At 29.4% G+C, this 16,775-nt stretch overlaps 1 protein-coding gene across 4 annotated transcripts in view; it reads right to left on the reverse strand.

The window, feature by feature from the left end:
- The window catches only part of LOC132918182 (AF4/FMR2 family member lilli-like), a 142,587-nt gene that overhangs the window by 17,741 nt on the left and 108,071 nt on the right, over nucleotides 1-16,775 (reverse strand). For all 4 annotated transcript variants that reach the window (XM_060979308.1, XM_060979306.1, XM_060979305.1 and 1 more), the window contains one exon: nucleotides 9,845-10,323. In XM_060979308.1, the coding sequence (XP_060835291.1) occupies nucleotides 9,845-10,323 (479 nt within the window). The remainder of the gene's footprint in view (nucleotides 1-9,844; nucleotides 10,324-16,775) is intronic.

The raw sequence follows: 16,775 nt of genomic DNA on the forward strand, positions 1-16,775 counted from the left end.
TGTTAACCTAAATTAGCCATAAAATACGACACATAAATATAATATCAAACTGTAAGACACGTGTCTTGGGTTTTTTTTACCAAACATACGCCACTGAAGGTCGACGCGAACGATGTGTTCAATTCGCACAAAAACTGCTGTCATTATTATTATTTTAGTCGTATACAGAGATGCTTTGACCTTTAGACATCAAACTCCTCAGGTATTCCGAAGCATGACATAAGTATCGTAAACAACATTTGTAGTTTTGTATAATACAGGTAACTGCACGATTGAGTTAAAGACAGGTATAGGGATACAGAACTTTTTAGAAAAACTGTCCACGACTAAGAAAATTTAAGCGTTCATAATTTCGGCGTAGTCGTAACCTGAATTTGATATAATAATACTTACATATAGAGTAACATTACATAGATTTTAATTAGGTCATATCCGCGTGTTCAACGACTATTCAACAACCGCACAACGCAACTGACGATTTTATTCGAATATGTATGATAATGCGAAAACACGACATGTACACACATTGTAATCCATTTGACGATTTATCTCATAGATATCGTTTGTGTGCATGCGTGCGTAAGTATTCAAACCAATAACCGACCGGCAGACAACCTTGTTTTGTCCTAAATTAGCGATAATTTTTCAAAACGATATTTGGCAACCGTTCGAGGTTACTCCGGTCTCACTATAGGTACAGTTTAAAAAGAGGCTCTTCTCTGGGTGATTTTGGCGTGCGCGTTTATTAATTCTTCACGCATAAATAGTAATAAATTTTAATCACTAAATTCGTTTATGTACGGAACTCGTATTGTGTTCGAATACAGACATGTACCGTCATGTGACATGTGACATGTGCGTCACTATATAAATATATTTTAAATTAGTTAAATTTACTTGTAGACAAAATTTTTTTGCGTTTTACTACACAAAATCAATATACATTTGCTATAGTTACAAAAAAAATTACTGTTTATTATCTATAAAGAAATTTTAATAAAGTGATGTCGAATGTGTTGAATTGGCGCAACTGATTATCAGTTAATCGGGTACTCGCTGTTTATATAGTATTTAATTCAAAATTAACTCTGCACATGTCATAGATGTCATATAAAAATGTGTATTAATTGAAAATATATTGACTATCACCTATTAATAATGTTTAACAAACAGAAGTATACACAACTGTAATTAAAAATATTTTCTTAGCCTTGAACTGATTTTTACGCGCGTTTTCCATATTTAAATAATACAATTAATATAAGCTGACATACGATCACGTGAAATATCAAAATATATCGCATCTTTTTTAACAATAACTATGTTGATTTCATCATAAATTATAATTATTTAGTACTTAGGGGCTACCTAGTAGGGGCTACCTACATATGAATAACAAATAAAACAATTACAGTAATAAGAAAAGAAACATTTGACACTAAAAACAGTAAAAACAATAATATAATAACTTCAAAATCATTACTTAATAATATAAAGCCGATGACGTGATTATTAAAACGAAAGAAGTTTCGGATAAAATGTATTAAACCCTAGAATTGTATCTTTTATCTAAAAATAGTGATTACAATTTTAAAAATGTTTAAATATGTCACTTCTATGTATATAAAATACACAAAGGTTTGAATAAAAATAATATCAAAAAATGAATACACATTTCATACTCCGATTTATAATAGTATAGAGGTATATGTTGCAATATTAAAGTTAAAACTTAAAACATTCGATTACTGTTACCGACTTTGAATAAGACATGTAATAAAAAAAAACTTGCACACCACAGCGTAGAAAGTTTGATGAAATTAAATTTGAATTCCAATGTAGAACGAATTTCGTAGTAGTAAAATAGTTGTTATATAAAACACAGTAACTTGTTCTTTGTAAGGATAAAATATAATTATTCGCAATACATGGTTATAGGATAAATAATATATATTGCACGTGTAGCATGCACAACACACACATTTGCATTGAAAAAAATTAATGTTACCCTCGGGATATATGCACAATGTAATGTACCCTATTTAGAGGTCAAACGGAAATACGGAATATAAAATTACGAGTTATCGTAAAACGAATACGATAAAAATTAATTCGACAATCGAATTTTAAATTATTTTATTGCCTTTTTAGGTTGCTTTAATCTTATACTTAGTGCAACTACCACGGAGACACTATTTAATAAAAAATCGATTAATACGTTCGTTTACTCAGTTATTTTTGAAAACGTGCCGATCTTGGTAGTCGAATTATTATTATTATTATGAACACATACAGCGACAGAACAATAAATTAATAGACTACTGTAGTGTAAATAATAACACACGCGAACATTTAACATGACGTTACACACCACACGTCCTCGAAATAACGTCAGTAAATACTATATAAATACAGTAATTTTATTAAGTACGTACTTGAGCATTTTTTTTTTTTACTTCAGTTAATGTTTGCTCAGAAATTAATTATATACGATATCATACGCGTGTTTAAAGCACGATATTAATATATTATATTATTATGCCGTTAGAATTTCAAAACGTAAGCCCCTACAATACCTGTACAATGGCTGAATAAACACAATGATATACCTAAGACTACAACCAACGAACGTGCATCTGAGAAAATCGGAACCCCTATACACAACAAACTATCATCTTGTTTCTTAATTTTTTTAATTTTCTGTTTTCGTTTCCACTACGGCGGCAATAAAAGTTCTCAATGTTCTCATCTTCCAACATGTGTGACGATGATGATGCCTTTGCCTTGTCTCACATAACTATTGTCATCGAATACATCGACGGGCTTGCGTGCACACAAATTTGCTAAGGCAATGATAAAAATGATGCTGTTGTGTACCAGGCTAAGATAGGAGAGTATTTGAATAATATAACTTATTATTGTTATCATTATTACTGAGATGGTCGCGACCGGATAATATGATCTAACTCCGACCTTAGCATGATAATATTATATACCCACCAACTGTTCTCCAATAGACGGATATTGACGGATAATATATAATACACACTGTGGTTATTACTATATAGGTAACCGTATAGGTGACCATCATCAAGTATACTACTACAACCATGGTTAATGACAACTGAGCAATACTGCAGTCTGATAGTGTGCAGCGTGCCATTGCACACATAGGGTTATATTATGTCATCTCGCTTATCAAGATCCAATAACGTAATGGGTTCCATCACACGCCTACGCTGTCACCTTTTATTTTACGACCACAAATCCGATAAACCGACGCGAATCCGAGGATGTTCGCAACTCCCTTCCGACCGCCCATTCGACCTAATAATTGTATACGTCATTAACATCATTAAGAAAATTATTTTTTATGGGTCGAGTGGGCGGACCAAACGTTTTGTGTTTACAATACGCACTTTCAAATAGAACTTTTTTCTTTCCCATGGCATCCGTCGACTATACACTGCAGTGACAAACATAATATTATTCAGCCTCTGAAACGGTGCCTACTTGACGTAATACAGAACTGAAATTCTAGCGATTGCTGATAAATTTTTTTTTAATATAATTCTGTATATTTGAAGTAAACATGAATTATTATACATCTGCTAATGATTAATCATATAAAAAATTTAATCTATATTCTGTGATCTATACCATGGGTCACTAACTGGCGGACCCTTTTTACGTACTCAGATCGTCGCGTAATCATAAAATATAATATGATATAGTTTTTATATCACACTTAAATTTTTACAAATAAAATGTATATTTGTTATTAATTGTTAAAGTACGATAAAAAGTCATTCAAAGTGTTTTGGACAGCAGGAAGTTTGGTATGCTTAAAAACTGACACTCATCACAGAAATTAGTTGGTGACCAATGGTCTATACGATAAATATGACGATTGACGACTACGATATAACGCGCGTTAGTCGATACGTATGTATATAGTATATACACCGTCCACGTAACACCTATCGTTATATGACTGTATAACGTCTGTTCTCTAGGATAAGAGGAAGTTATGTGTATACAATATTATATATATCACAGTAGTAGCAGCTGTTTTGTGGTTATTATTATATGTTGTTGCATAATATTCGTGTGCGGATATTATTTAAAAATCGATCGGATAAATTATAATATATACGTTTTACCGAGCGAGAGAGAATGAACGAACGTGTGTATATGATGTATATTATGCATAATTATTGCAAACTTTTGAAAACCGGTAACGAGAAAAAACTTTTCTCGAGACACTATGTATATATACGATTTTCCCATGCAAAACGGGTGCGCGTGACTTACGAAATTAAATTTATGTTTTATTAGACGAACAGAATAAAATTAAATTCTAAAACTCGTTATTCATAAGAAAAAACATCCACTTGAAAATTGATTAATACTTACCATTAAAATAAAAAATAGTTTTCTTTATATATAAAAGCTGCTATAGCTGGATAAAAATTTTGTTATTACGTGATTAAAATTTAATCAAGTTAAAAAAAATAATTAAAACTAAAAAAGATAATCTATTGTACACTGCAAATATTTTTCAGAAATATATTTTTTTTTTTATTAAATAAAATGTTGGTCTAGTAATCACGGTACTTGCAGTCTGATGTACCAGATATATCTGCATAGTAATAATAATACTTGGTAATATTATAAGATGACACGAAAATGGCAAAGATAATAAAAACAAAAACTATACACACGACATAAGTATAATATTATAGTAATTGAAAGTATTCTTTCTCTACATAAACGTCACAGGAATACAGGATAATTAACTTAGTTAATCGTAAAGACTAAATATAACAAACAATTATCAATGATCATTCTTTTATGTCGTAATCACCTTAGTCGAATATCAGTACTAAATCGTTTTAGTATCCAACAGTCATCGAGACCACAAGTAAAAGCACTCAAGTTTGATAATCCTATAGATTCGTATTCAAAAGTAACCGTGGTAACCACACACGCATGTCGTTCTATACATAGTACCAAATGCGTACGACTTGTGAGGAAGTAATTTAATTTATTTATTTTTTTCAAAATATTCTTTTTAACCGAGACAATTAAATTTCGCCTATAAAGAACAACCGCTGCGCCACCATATCGGTGCACTATAGAGTATAGACCACAACCGGGCCAAGGTCTTTATCACCGAAACGGCGGCATCGGTGGTCAATCACAGATAGAACCGCTTTCACTTGATAAGAATATTAAATTTTCGACTACATAAAAACAGCTGCACTAAGGTAACGTCGGAAAATGTGGTATTGGTATACCATTTAGCTTACATACAATACAAATTTCCTTTTAAAATAAGATCAACTTAATTATTTGAATTATATTATGACGTCTATACAGATACATTAATTTATAAGATATTTTTTTTCTTTCTCCTTCGTCGCGTATCTCGAGTAAAATCGGCAGCGTTTGAATGATTATGCAACAATGATAACATATATATTACATAAATACATAATATAATTTAATTTAGTATTATTTTGGTCCGGATCCATTATAAAACCGGCTGTAGGACATGCAACATTTGAGTATCGCCGTACTAAGCATAAAGACCACCATAAATATAACTACATAATGTAATTACCATGTAAAAAAGGTAAACAATACAATAAATTATTACATATTACTTGTTTACGTTTCATATACCTAGTACTTAAAATACATCCATCGATCTAACTACAGAAGTCAATCATTTACTATTATATTAAATATTACATTATACCTACCTACCTAACCCCTAATGTAAGTTACTATAATACCAATTACTAAAAAGTAATGCTATACGTGATTTATGTACATATAATGTATTCACTGACCGCAAGTATAAATATAGAATACCGTTTTCATTTTGTGTGAATGTTGTTTGAAAGGAAATTCGTCGATGTTAAAATATATATAATATGACGTCACGCTCGCATCACACGCACGCACACGTGATCGACGACACCGCTCAGCTGTTTCAGACGCGCGTACACAATATTTATAACGCTCATTGTATCGACACGTCCTCATCGCAGGCAATGTCTCCGTGTTTGTTGTCGACTTGTCGTGGTCATCTTTCGCGCGAGACGAATATCAAATTTCAATGATTGCCAATAACACACATAGTGTACAACACCATTGTCAATATCATAATATTATACGAAATTATATTACAACCCAATCTTGTCCGCATATTGATAAAATAATATAGGTTTCTTCAATAATATAAATATAAATAACTGAAAAAAGGGTGAACCACAGATGGTACTAACCGCTACGATTTATACCGTTTGGTAATAGCTTTAAAAATATAAATTTCAACGAATTAAAGAAATAAAAAGTTTGTAAAATTCATAAATTGTTATAACTTATGTATTTTTATATTGTAAACATTAAACAACTATTATACTTTGAATAATAATACATGTTTTATTCTCATTTAATGTTTATAATATACAATATACAAAACATTTTGGCCACCGATCTATTAGTTTAACTCAAGTTTTTTAAAGTGTTTAATTTCATCTAAACGAGATAACAACAATAATAATAATATTATTAATATTAATATGATATTATGATGAATGCAAAACGTTGATAACCAAAAGGCGTTCATGCACGGCATGAGGGGGTTCGAAACGAACGGCGTTATAAAACAATCGATGTATCTACCTAAAACACGTTGTCGTTTGTCTTATTCAGACGTGAAAATTGCTCCCTCCCATTTTTCAGCAGTGAAAGAGAAACATTTTTCTGCTTATTGATTGTTCGCTTTTTTTCACTCGGTAAAAATACTTTTTTCTCTCTTTATATTATTATTTGGACACTTTTATCCCCTTATCCCGCGTTGAATATACACATTATTTTGTTATAAAACTGCTACTACAAAGTAGAGCAGCGTCATCCACCTTTCGGATTTATCAATAGTTTTGTATTCAGTACTTTAAACGACTTTTTGAAACATTTACTTAGCTATTCTGCACAGAAATTCTCGGGTTATTTCCGTCCTCTTCGTTCGTTTTTCTATTTATATTATTTATATTATACATATTATATTATATCAAACTACCTATTAAGTCTCGTAAACCGCTTGAGTGATTTCCTGCTTTCCCCCCTCTATTTGACGATGCCAAATTTATAGTAATCCGCAATCGTAAATAGGTGTTTAAATTTAAGGAATCGATGGTTAGCCTCCTGAAGTATATTGAGTCCAATCAAAGTTTCGTAATACACATACCTAGTGTGGTATATTATTAAAATTGTACTTACTTATTATAATATATTAAGGTGATTAGTGTTCGGAATTTAGAAATATAATTAAACTTTTAAATGAATTTAAATCGTTCAGCCCCTTCCCAAGATAAGGTTTTCTATTTTTAATGCAATTTGAACTAAAAATTATCAGAGCAATAGTAAAAACAACAGATGAAATTAAAATGCTATTAAACCATTAACTATAATATAGGTAGATAATAATATGTGCATAATAATGAGAAGAAAAATACAATTACAATTATAATATATGCACAAAATAACAATAAATCTATTATTGAATAATGAGATTTAATAAACATAAGAATACATTAAATCAATTACGACACAGCACACAGGTAGTTTTAATTTAACCTCGATGAATACATTTAAAATTTTAAAAATAGGTAAAATAATGATAAGTATTTTCTGACTGCATTATTATCTATTAGTTTTGTATTTAAATATTTACCATAATTAATGTTAATAACAAGTGTACCAATATAATTAAATAACCTAGTTGCAAAACAGTTTATCATAAAGTATACCAAAATACCTGTCCAAGATAAAATTTTGTAAAACTAGGTTAACTAATACATAATATTCAATTCCTAAAAATCATTAATTACACATACTTCAAACATATCACTCAATTTATGAATATAATTACTATTTGATCAATCATCCATATTATGAATAATTATAATATACCATAGGTACTGAAAATAAATTATTTTTACAATTTGGGATCCCAATCAATTTAAATTAATAAAAATGTGTATGTATTATCAAACTATAAAATATTTCTGACAACAATTACGTAAAATGGCCATAGTCCATTTATAATAATATTTAAGTCCATGGAAATGAAATATTTAAATTATTTAAATATATATAAAAATTGAACACCACAAATTATAAAAAAAAATTATATGGTGCTTTTCTAAGATCTTACTTGTGAAACACGAGTAACAGCAATTTTATATGATTATTTATAACTCATTATTCTGTAGTCATTAGATATTACTACCAATTTAAAATTACAAAATATCTCAGCAAATTTTCACAGTTTTATTATATTATATTTACCGTGGTTAAGAACAAAACAGTAAAAGATTAACTTTATTTAAAATTAGGTTTTTAACTAAACCTACTTAAATAATAGGCAAATTGTCCTTATATTATAATAAGAAGTTATTTACGTTATCTGATATTTCAATATTTTTTTAAAAATTTGAAACTTAAATAAATGAAACGAGCATGTATATAATAAACATACGATATCGAATATTTGAAATGCACAAAACGAAAATAATTTGAATATTACACAAAATCGCCATATCGGTAGCTGAGCCTTGTTTTTAATAATTTAAACACACCTAATCATTTTTTAATATAATATGATAGTATATAGACGTGAATTAAGTTACAAACGTTTTACGAAAAAAGAAAGGACCATAATAAGCTAATTATTTAATTAATTTAATTAAATCATAAATGCATACTACCCAAAACATGTACATATTTGTTTCACGTGAACTACAACTTCTTTCTTCATCACATACATATATGACAACGAAAAAATAAAATACAAACAAAACCGAGAATTTGAGACCTTTAAAAAATAGAACAATTCACATACTGTGAGCGTATATTACAATAATATTAATGTTTTCTAATAAATAAGCTAGTTGAAATGGATCTGATTTAAAACGATAACGGTAACCTATTAATGCAACAACGTCGGTAACATCATTATTGTGAACTATTAGACTGGCAAAAAACTTTCATTACGACCTGTGAAGGAGAAACGTGGGTTCTGCGAAATCGTCAAATGTAGCCTTTTCAGTCTTTCCTTGCGACAAATATAGCTTAACAGTTAAAATACCAATATCACCACTATACCACCCCCCACCAAAACGGAACGACGTCGAGTATCGCTCAAAAATCTAACTGTGTTCGATACTAAGAAACGTTAGAAACGCTCCGTTACGGTGATGACAGGCGAATAGGTAGTAAAAACCAGTGAAAATGTTAAAACGGAACAAACAAAATAAGATTCAATTTAATAATGTTATATTCATATTTTGCGTGTACATGCAATTAATTCCACGGATACAATAGTTTAATTAAAAATGGAATTAACCCAACCGGTGCGGTAAGCCCGTGTGGGATTGAATACATAACCTATTAGTCGGAACGCGTAGTTCGTTTTAGCTGCGGCGTTGGTATTTTTTGCTTTTCGATTAATTAATCAAAAATCCCGACCAGATGAAAAAGTTAAGAGCTGTATTCACGCGTCACGACTACGGTGGCCGTGACACCTATTACACATAACATTATAAATTAACGGTTGTATACTATAAGGGGACTTAGTACCCCTTCTTTTTAAAAAATATTTTAGTGTACCCCTTCTATAATTATATTCTAATCAATAAGAAATTTTAATCTTCGGGTACGAAAATTTGTTTTATACTTTTGCGTCCACTTTTTATTTATTTTTCAATTCAAGCATTTTAAGCACTGATCATAATATAATTTAATATCGTACTGCGGTCGTGGTACGTACCTGGGTGGATTGGCAGGCGGCTGAAAGTGCGTCGAGGAAGAGGATCCGCCACCGCTGCCCCCAGATGACGATGATGACCTGGCCATGGCGTGTGACGTGACAGTTGGTTTCTTGAAGGACGCCGCGACAACGGGTGCCACAGATCCACCGCCAGACGCGGGCGATACGGATCTCCTAGATGATGACTGTTGTTGGCCGATCACAGTGGCGGCGGCGGCAGCGTGATGGTGCGACTTCACCGATGCTGTAGAGACGGCTGCCGACGACGAGGAGGGATACGATGATGCCGACGAGTGGTGGTGCTGCATCATTCCGGCGACGGACAGTGACGATGACGGCGGTGGCGGGGGGGCGGGACTCGGCGGCATGCCGGTGATTCCGCAGCTGAACACCAGGTCCAAGTACGGTTTGGCGTCGTCGAACGAACCCAACTGACTCTGGATCAGCTGGCTCTGTTCGTCGTCGTTAGCGTCGTCCACCTGGAACACACGGTGGTAACGAAAGAATTAGAACGTGGTAGGAGGACGAGGTAGCGGTGGGAACGTTATTATAACATTACCACCACCACTACTAAATTTTACTATAATACTACTACTACTACTATTTACTGTGGCTTTTACATGGTATAGGTATTATACAGCCTGATCACCTCTATCCCCCCTAACACCACACCGTAAACCCTACGCCCCAAGACGTAACAAGAGGGGCGCAACTACAATCGCTTTTTTTATACCTCTCTCTTACGTCACGAGTTATTATTTTACAATAATATATTATAATAATATATATAAATAATATTGCCAAGTAGGTACAGTACACGGTGCAGGTATTGCAAAGCTAGAACTGGTGGGAGAACAATAATATCGGAGAGAACGTCGTCTCGTGTATTACCTGTAATACAAATATTAATAATACGTTATGATGTATTATACGGACGACGATGACATTTAATGTAAATATGTATGGGAACTGTTAAGTAGGGTGGTCGAGGGCGGGAAGGGTGCAAATTAATTAAAATAATATACAGCATTATAATATTATTATAAAGGGACCATAACCATTAACCAATAACTATTGTAAATGGGTATTGTTTTTCACAAAATTTCTGCCAACGACGTAATTAGTCGTATTAATATTATTATGATTATTTTTAAATTATTTTGAGAAAATAAACGAGTGTGTGCTTAATGCTAAAACATTACCAACTCTAACCTACTTCGTTTTTATTAGAGAGGATTTTTTTTTGCATTCGATATTAATATTGATTCGCCTTTATTTTATTTTCGCTGTATAAAATGGTATTATAGGTACCTACCAAAGATAATATTTCTTTACTCCCGTATGTTATTAAAACCTTAGGTAAATGCGTATAAACAGAGATTTTTATGCTTTTACCAAACAATTAATATCATAATGAATAGATTAAGTTTAACCTATAGTCCTATACTCTGAAATACATTTGACCTAATATTTTACTGTTAATTATTCAAATTGTTATGACATAACATATCGTGTTTATCCTAGTTTTATTTTTCATAATAATCGATGACTGTAACCATAACATTATTTAAGTATTACTATTTTCATTTAAACAATTATGGCTATATTTTCCTATTCAAAAATTTAATTTTAGAAACTAAACATAGGTATTTACTTTTTAATTGTTTTGCGAGTACGATTTTGAAAATAGCAACACCTATGCGTTATATAAATTAATAATTATCCTAAAATAGCTTCATAATAATTATAAATAAGTTACTTATGGTTACTGTCTAATTATATCACGAAAGGTAAATGTGACAAATCTAATCGAAGTTAAAGGAATGCATATTGTTACAATGTTATTGTTATTATTATTTTTTTTCCATGGGTATAAATAATAAATATAAGTGTTAAAATTAAAAAAATGAATTCATTGTTTCTAAATAGTATATACATTATATTAGATTTCAATTATATTCACGAAATGTAACGTTATTGTAAACATTGTTAAATAAGAAGTAAAATGTAGACAAGGTTACGAGTTTTATTAATTTTGACAATTAGCTAATTATTATAAAACAATCAATGTCCAATATAGTATACGTATACTCTAACTAGTAGTATATTAATTTAAACGCTTAAATAAGCGTTCAAAGTAAGTAAGTTAATAATGAAATAATTTTTTTAACTGTTATTACTTATTAGTTATTACAATACTTAGAATTTTAAAATTGTTCAATTATTTATCGAAAGTATAATTGTAATAATATGTTGTACTTGTATTACAACATATTAATGGAAACAATATACATATAGGTATTATTCATGAAATCATAAAATATTGTATAAAATAAAGTTATTTCAGTTATTTGTTATTAAGTCAGTCAACAGGAAAAAAATGTACATCGAACAACCAAATTACGCGAAGTACCTACCTACTTTTTAAATAAATGTTGTCTTGAAGAAATAGCGTAATATAATTTATTATTTTCATACTAATTATTATTAATCATATCATTGTTAACTTTATTAAACGAACATTTTTAGGATATTAATAAATAATATAGTATTATAATACACCCCCGATTATAGGATTTGCAGTTAATATATAAATATACTAAAAATGTAGCAATAGACAATATTGTAAAATATAAGACATTTTCAATTTAATATATTCATTAAATAATTTATTTTATGAATAAAAAGTCATTATAAAATAAATTACTACGAAACTAAAAAAAATAAGTAAACAACAGACTAATATTTAATTTTAAATTACATTTAGTTAATTAATGCAAGTCTACTTTTGTCTACTTTTTTAATAGTGATATAGCGCAAAACTTTTAATTTTTTCCATTACAAACGCAATACCCATGGCACAACAATAATTTTATGATTAATGAACATAATATTGTAACTATTTCTTGCTAATATCTGTTGCGTGCAATGTCCTTTTGATAATTATACAAATTACATTAAAAATAATAGTATTAAACTTAAAATTAAAAAACATTTCTTATGTTTAAACACATTGATAATCATTATAAAGAAAAATATTGAAATAAAACGAAATAACTATTGAAAGAAATGTAAAATATAGTGAACACATTAAAAACAACAATATACTCGAAGAAAACGAATCATAATACCTAGGTATATATATTATATAAAACTAATCAAAAGTTATTTCTTTTGATAATATTATCTTTTAATAACCCATCTTATAGCATACATATACATGTATACATGTATAAATAATGTGTATATTATATAATTCTAATTATTGTGAACCCATTATTTCCTATACAATATACTTTTTTAATTCATTAATATGTGTGTATTATGTATTTATTACACAATCATAATAATCATACATTTATATATATATATATATTAACAGACACATTTTTAACATGGCGTGACTTCTAATAAATACACCTAATAAAAATTGATTATTCAAACAGTCTTGAATCGAAAAAAAATATTATTTAACAAGTATGCACAAAATATGCATCAAAAAATCAGCTGTATTAAATTAATTATTTTAAAATGTGTTGTTCATTCAATAAACAATGATATAATTATTATGATTACATAACAAACAATACATACGGTACGGTTCAACAATCATATTTATATTAAAACTAAACCTAATCCAAATGCATACATTAAATGTACTAAATTGTTTTTAACAAAAAAAAACGTTAATACAAATTAAATCAATATACGTACAATGTTATTTATAATTAATGTATCTTGTATGTACTACTCACGCTTTGAATGATATAATTCAAGAAACAAGGTGGAGGAAATTGATTTTTTTTAGTATAATTTTACCCATAACTTCTTAAGAGACGACGCAGCAGTAAATATAATAACAACGCGTTAATGCGTTATCTGCAATTGTCCGCAAAATCTGTGATTTAATTTATACGTTATTTGCACATAATAATATATAGATGTACACAATTTTAATAATACACGTCGAGAAAATTGATTATATTAATATATTAATTCACATTAATTCCGATGCGAAATCGCTATACATCACTACGACGGCGACTGAAATGTATAATAATATATAGATCATGTGCACTCAATAACTTACTGAAAGAAAAAATAAGAGAACCATTATGGTAATAACAATAAGCCAGTTTTGTATCCGTTGTGGCGTTCGAAAAGCTCTTTTTCGTTTTTGCGTATATCGACTATAACATTATATTGAACGCAGTCGCCTAGTTTTTGTATAGCTAAGAGCGATTATAATAATATTATGCTCGTATTAAACAAATTAATATAATATACGTTATTGTATAACATGAAGTCAATTTGAATTGAATCGTAAATATCGATTACTTTTCGAAAACCATATATGATATAACAATAATAAAAATAGTGAGTATTGAGACCACACTAAGTCGCCAGACAACAATAATGATAATGTGGTGTTAAAAACGTAAAATTAAATAGCGTAATTATAGATTGTGCAAAGTCAACACGAATTACGACACATTTACAATTATGTGTACCTTACCTACTCTTCAAGGCGACGACACAAGTACACACGTTGAGCAAATCCGTACAAAATATGTAATATGAGTACGATATAAGTACTAAGTATACCATCCATAGTAATAATCTATTTTAGTATAGTCAAATTCAGCGTATAACGTTTCTTTTTACATACCTAAGCGAAACAGGACTCCTTCCAACCATATACCTACGTGCTACATCGAACGTAAATACAATGTATCGTTAACATAACAGACGAAATAATATTCAGCCGAAAAATACATTTATAACTAACATTGTTTGCATTTATTAAAACGAGGATTTATAATAAAACGTTTTTCAGATTTTCATTATTGACAATCTATTGTATGCGCCCCGACCTCGTGAAGAATAACAATGCATTCATATTATATAATTACGCACTCTACATGTCACACCTAAAAAAGTTTTAGGTGCGAAAAAAGAGATGTAAAAATTGTATTTATTATTCAAGTATCGAAATTCAAAATTACCAAACTGTTTTTAAAACTATACATGGTAGGTATATTTGAATATTTAATATGCTCATGTAAGAGGGAAGGAGAGGGAAATGATGTGACCTTTTTCTTTTTATTTTGTGTACTCAGATTTTACAATACTTTGATAAATTAATGAACGCCTCCATGCCAATTATATGATTGTATAAATGTATAATATTATTATTATATTATATTTATTATTATTTTTTATTTATCCAAAAATGTCCATTTTACAATAAGTATTGTAACATTTCTAACAAATATATAATATTTATATTATACAATGTTATTTTAAAATAAAATAAATAAAATAATTTTGTTTTTATGCACGTAAAAATAGATTGACAAAGATTATTTTCTTCATTTAAGTCGCTTAATATTTATTGTTTACGCAGATATTGATTATATTGATATTATCCAATAAATGGTTAGAGAATCGTGCGTAATCGATTAAAACAATTATAAACAAAATTCTCGACGTAACATTAAAATAATAATAATTTTAACTTAGTAAGTATTTAACGCACTACGCATACGTCGCATAGCATACAGTATAATATTATTAAATAAAGATGACAGTTGCAGTAACGGGATAAATAATCCTGGTAATATAGTATCTAATAAGTAATAACTTTCCGTTCGCAGCAATAATGTATATATTTATGTATATTAATAGTGTTAACTATATAGTTTGGAATAGACTGTTGCAGTGTTATTTTGTAATGTTACACACCAACGGCGTTATGCAATTTTCTTTGGTTACGAGAAAACCCAAAAATAATGTACGGTTGGTTACGTTGTTTCGTGGTGTGTATGCAGCGATTACGAGTGCGTGTATTTGAGCTAAAATAGTATTATTGGTGATAAGTGATAACTGAGAAATTAATATAAATTCAGGAAACAAAACTAATTCCGGGCAATGGGTGTCAAGTGATTCAAGAATAATGAGCATGTTATATATCAAGTTAGGTATTAATGTATATATGTATAATTTTGTAAAAATTAATAAGGTAAAGCGTATCTAGCGACTGAATTATTGTACCACATAGAAGATTCAGAGGTAGAGACTGAAGGAGTCTGAAGCAAGCTAATAAGAAAATATAATCGTAACGATTGATGCTGGTGGATAGGGAGTATACGCACCATGAATAAGGATACGGAACAATAGTCTTTGTAATAATTCACCTACTACTTACTAGAAAAGACTATATTCAATTAAAATATTCGATTATAAATTACTATTCTCTACTCAATTATCCATGTCAATTCCATATAATAATTAGTATAAATAATCTTCTTCTACTTCTTCACTAAACGACCTTAAACTCTTACTGTCAAATATATTTCTTACCAATTTTCTCTATTCATTGTTAAATCTTGCCCATTTACTATAACCTTAACTTTTTGAACATCGCTCTTTACTTAGTATTCCTATCTTTCCCGTGGATGGCCTATTGCTCATTAGCCATTGGTCAATTCTCTTTTCCTTTAGCAAATTACATTAAATCAGGCATAGGTAGCAATGTTTCTTCTTTTTTCTATACTTGACCAGTCCATCGGAGTCATCTCTAATTTATCTCATTTAATACTTGGGAACTGGTATACAAGTGTTTAAATTCTTAATTTTTTCGGGTGTATTTTCATTCCTACAAAGTCTAAAGATTCTTAAAATTGTCCTCTCAAAAATCAGAAGTTATTTTTATATCTGATTTGAATAATAAAGTTTCACACACGTTACACGTTTATTACTATTTACTACTGTTCGGATTTGAATACAATATAACTGAACATTTCTTGATATCATTCTTGCTTTTTGTAATTTAGCTAATTCGTAATAAAATTTATTTCCAACTAATAATAACAATTATAATAATATTAATATTTTACAATATTGTTATCATTAAAACGCTAAATATTGG

Source organism: Rhopalosiphum padi, chromosome 1 (genome assembly GCF_020882245.1).
Source record: "Rhopalosiphum padi isolate XX-2018 chromosome 1, ASM2088224v1, whole genome shotgun sequence".
NCBI lineage: Eukaryota > Metazoa > Arthropoda > Insecta > Hemiptera > Aphididae > Rhopalosiphum > Rhopalosiphum padi.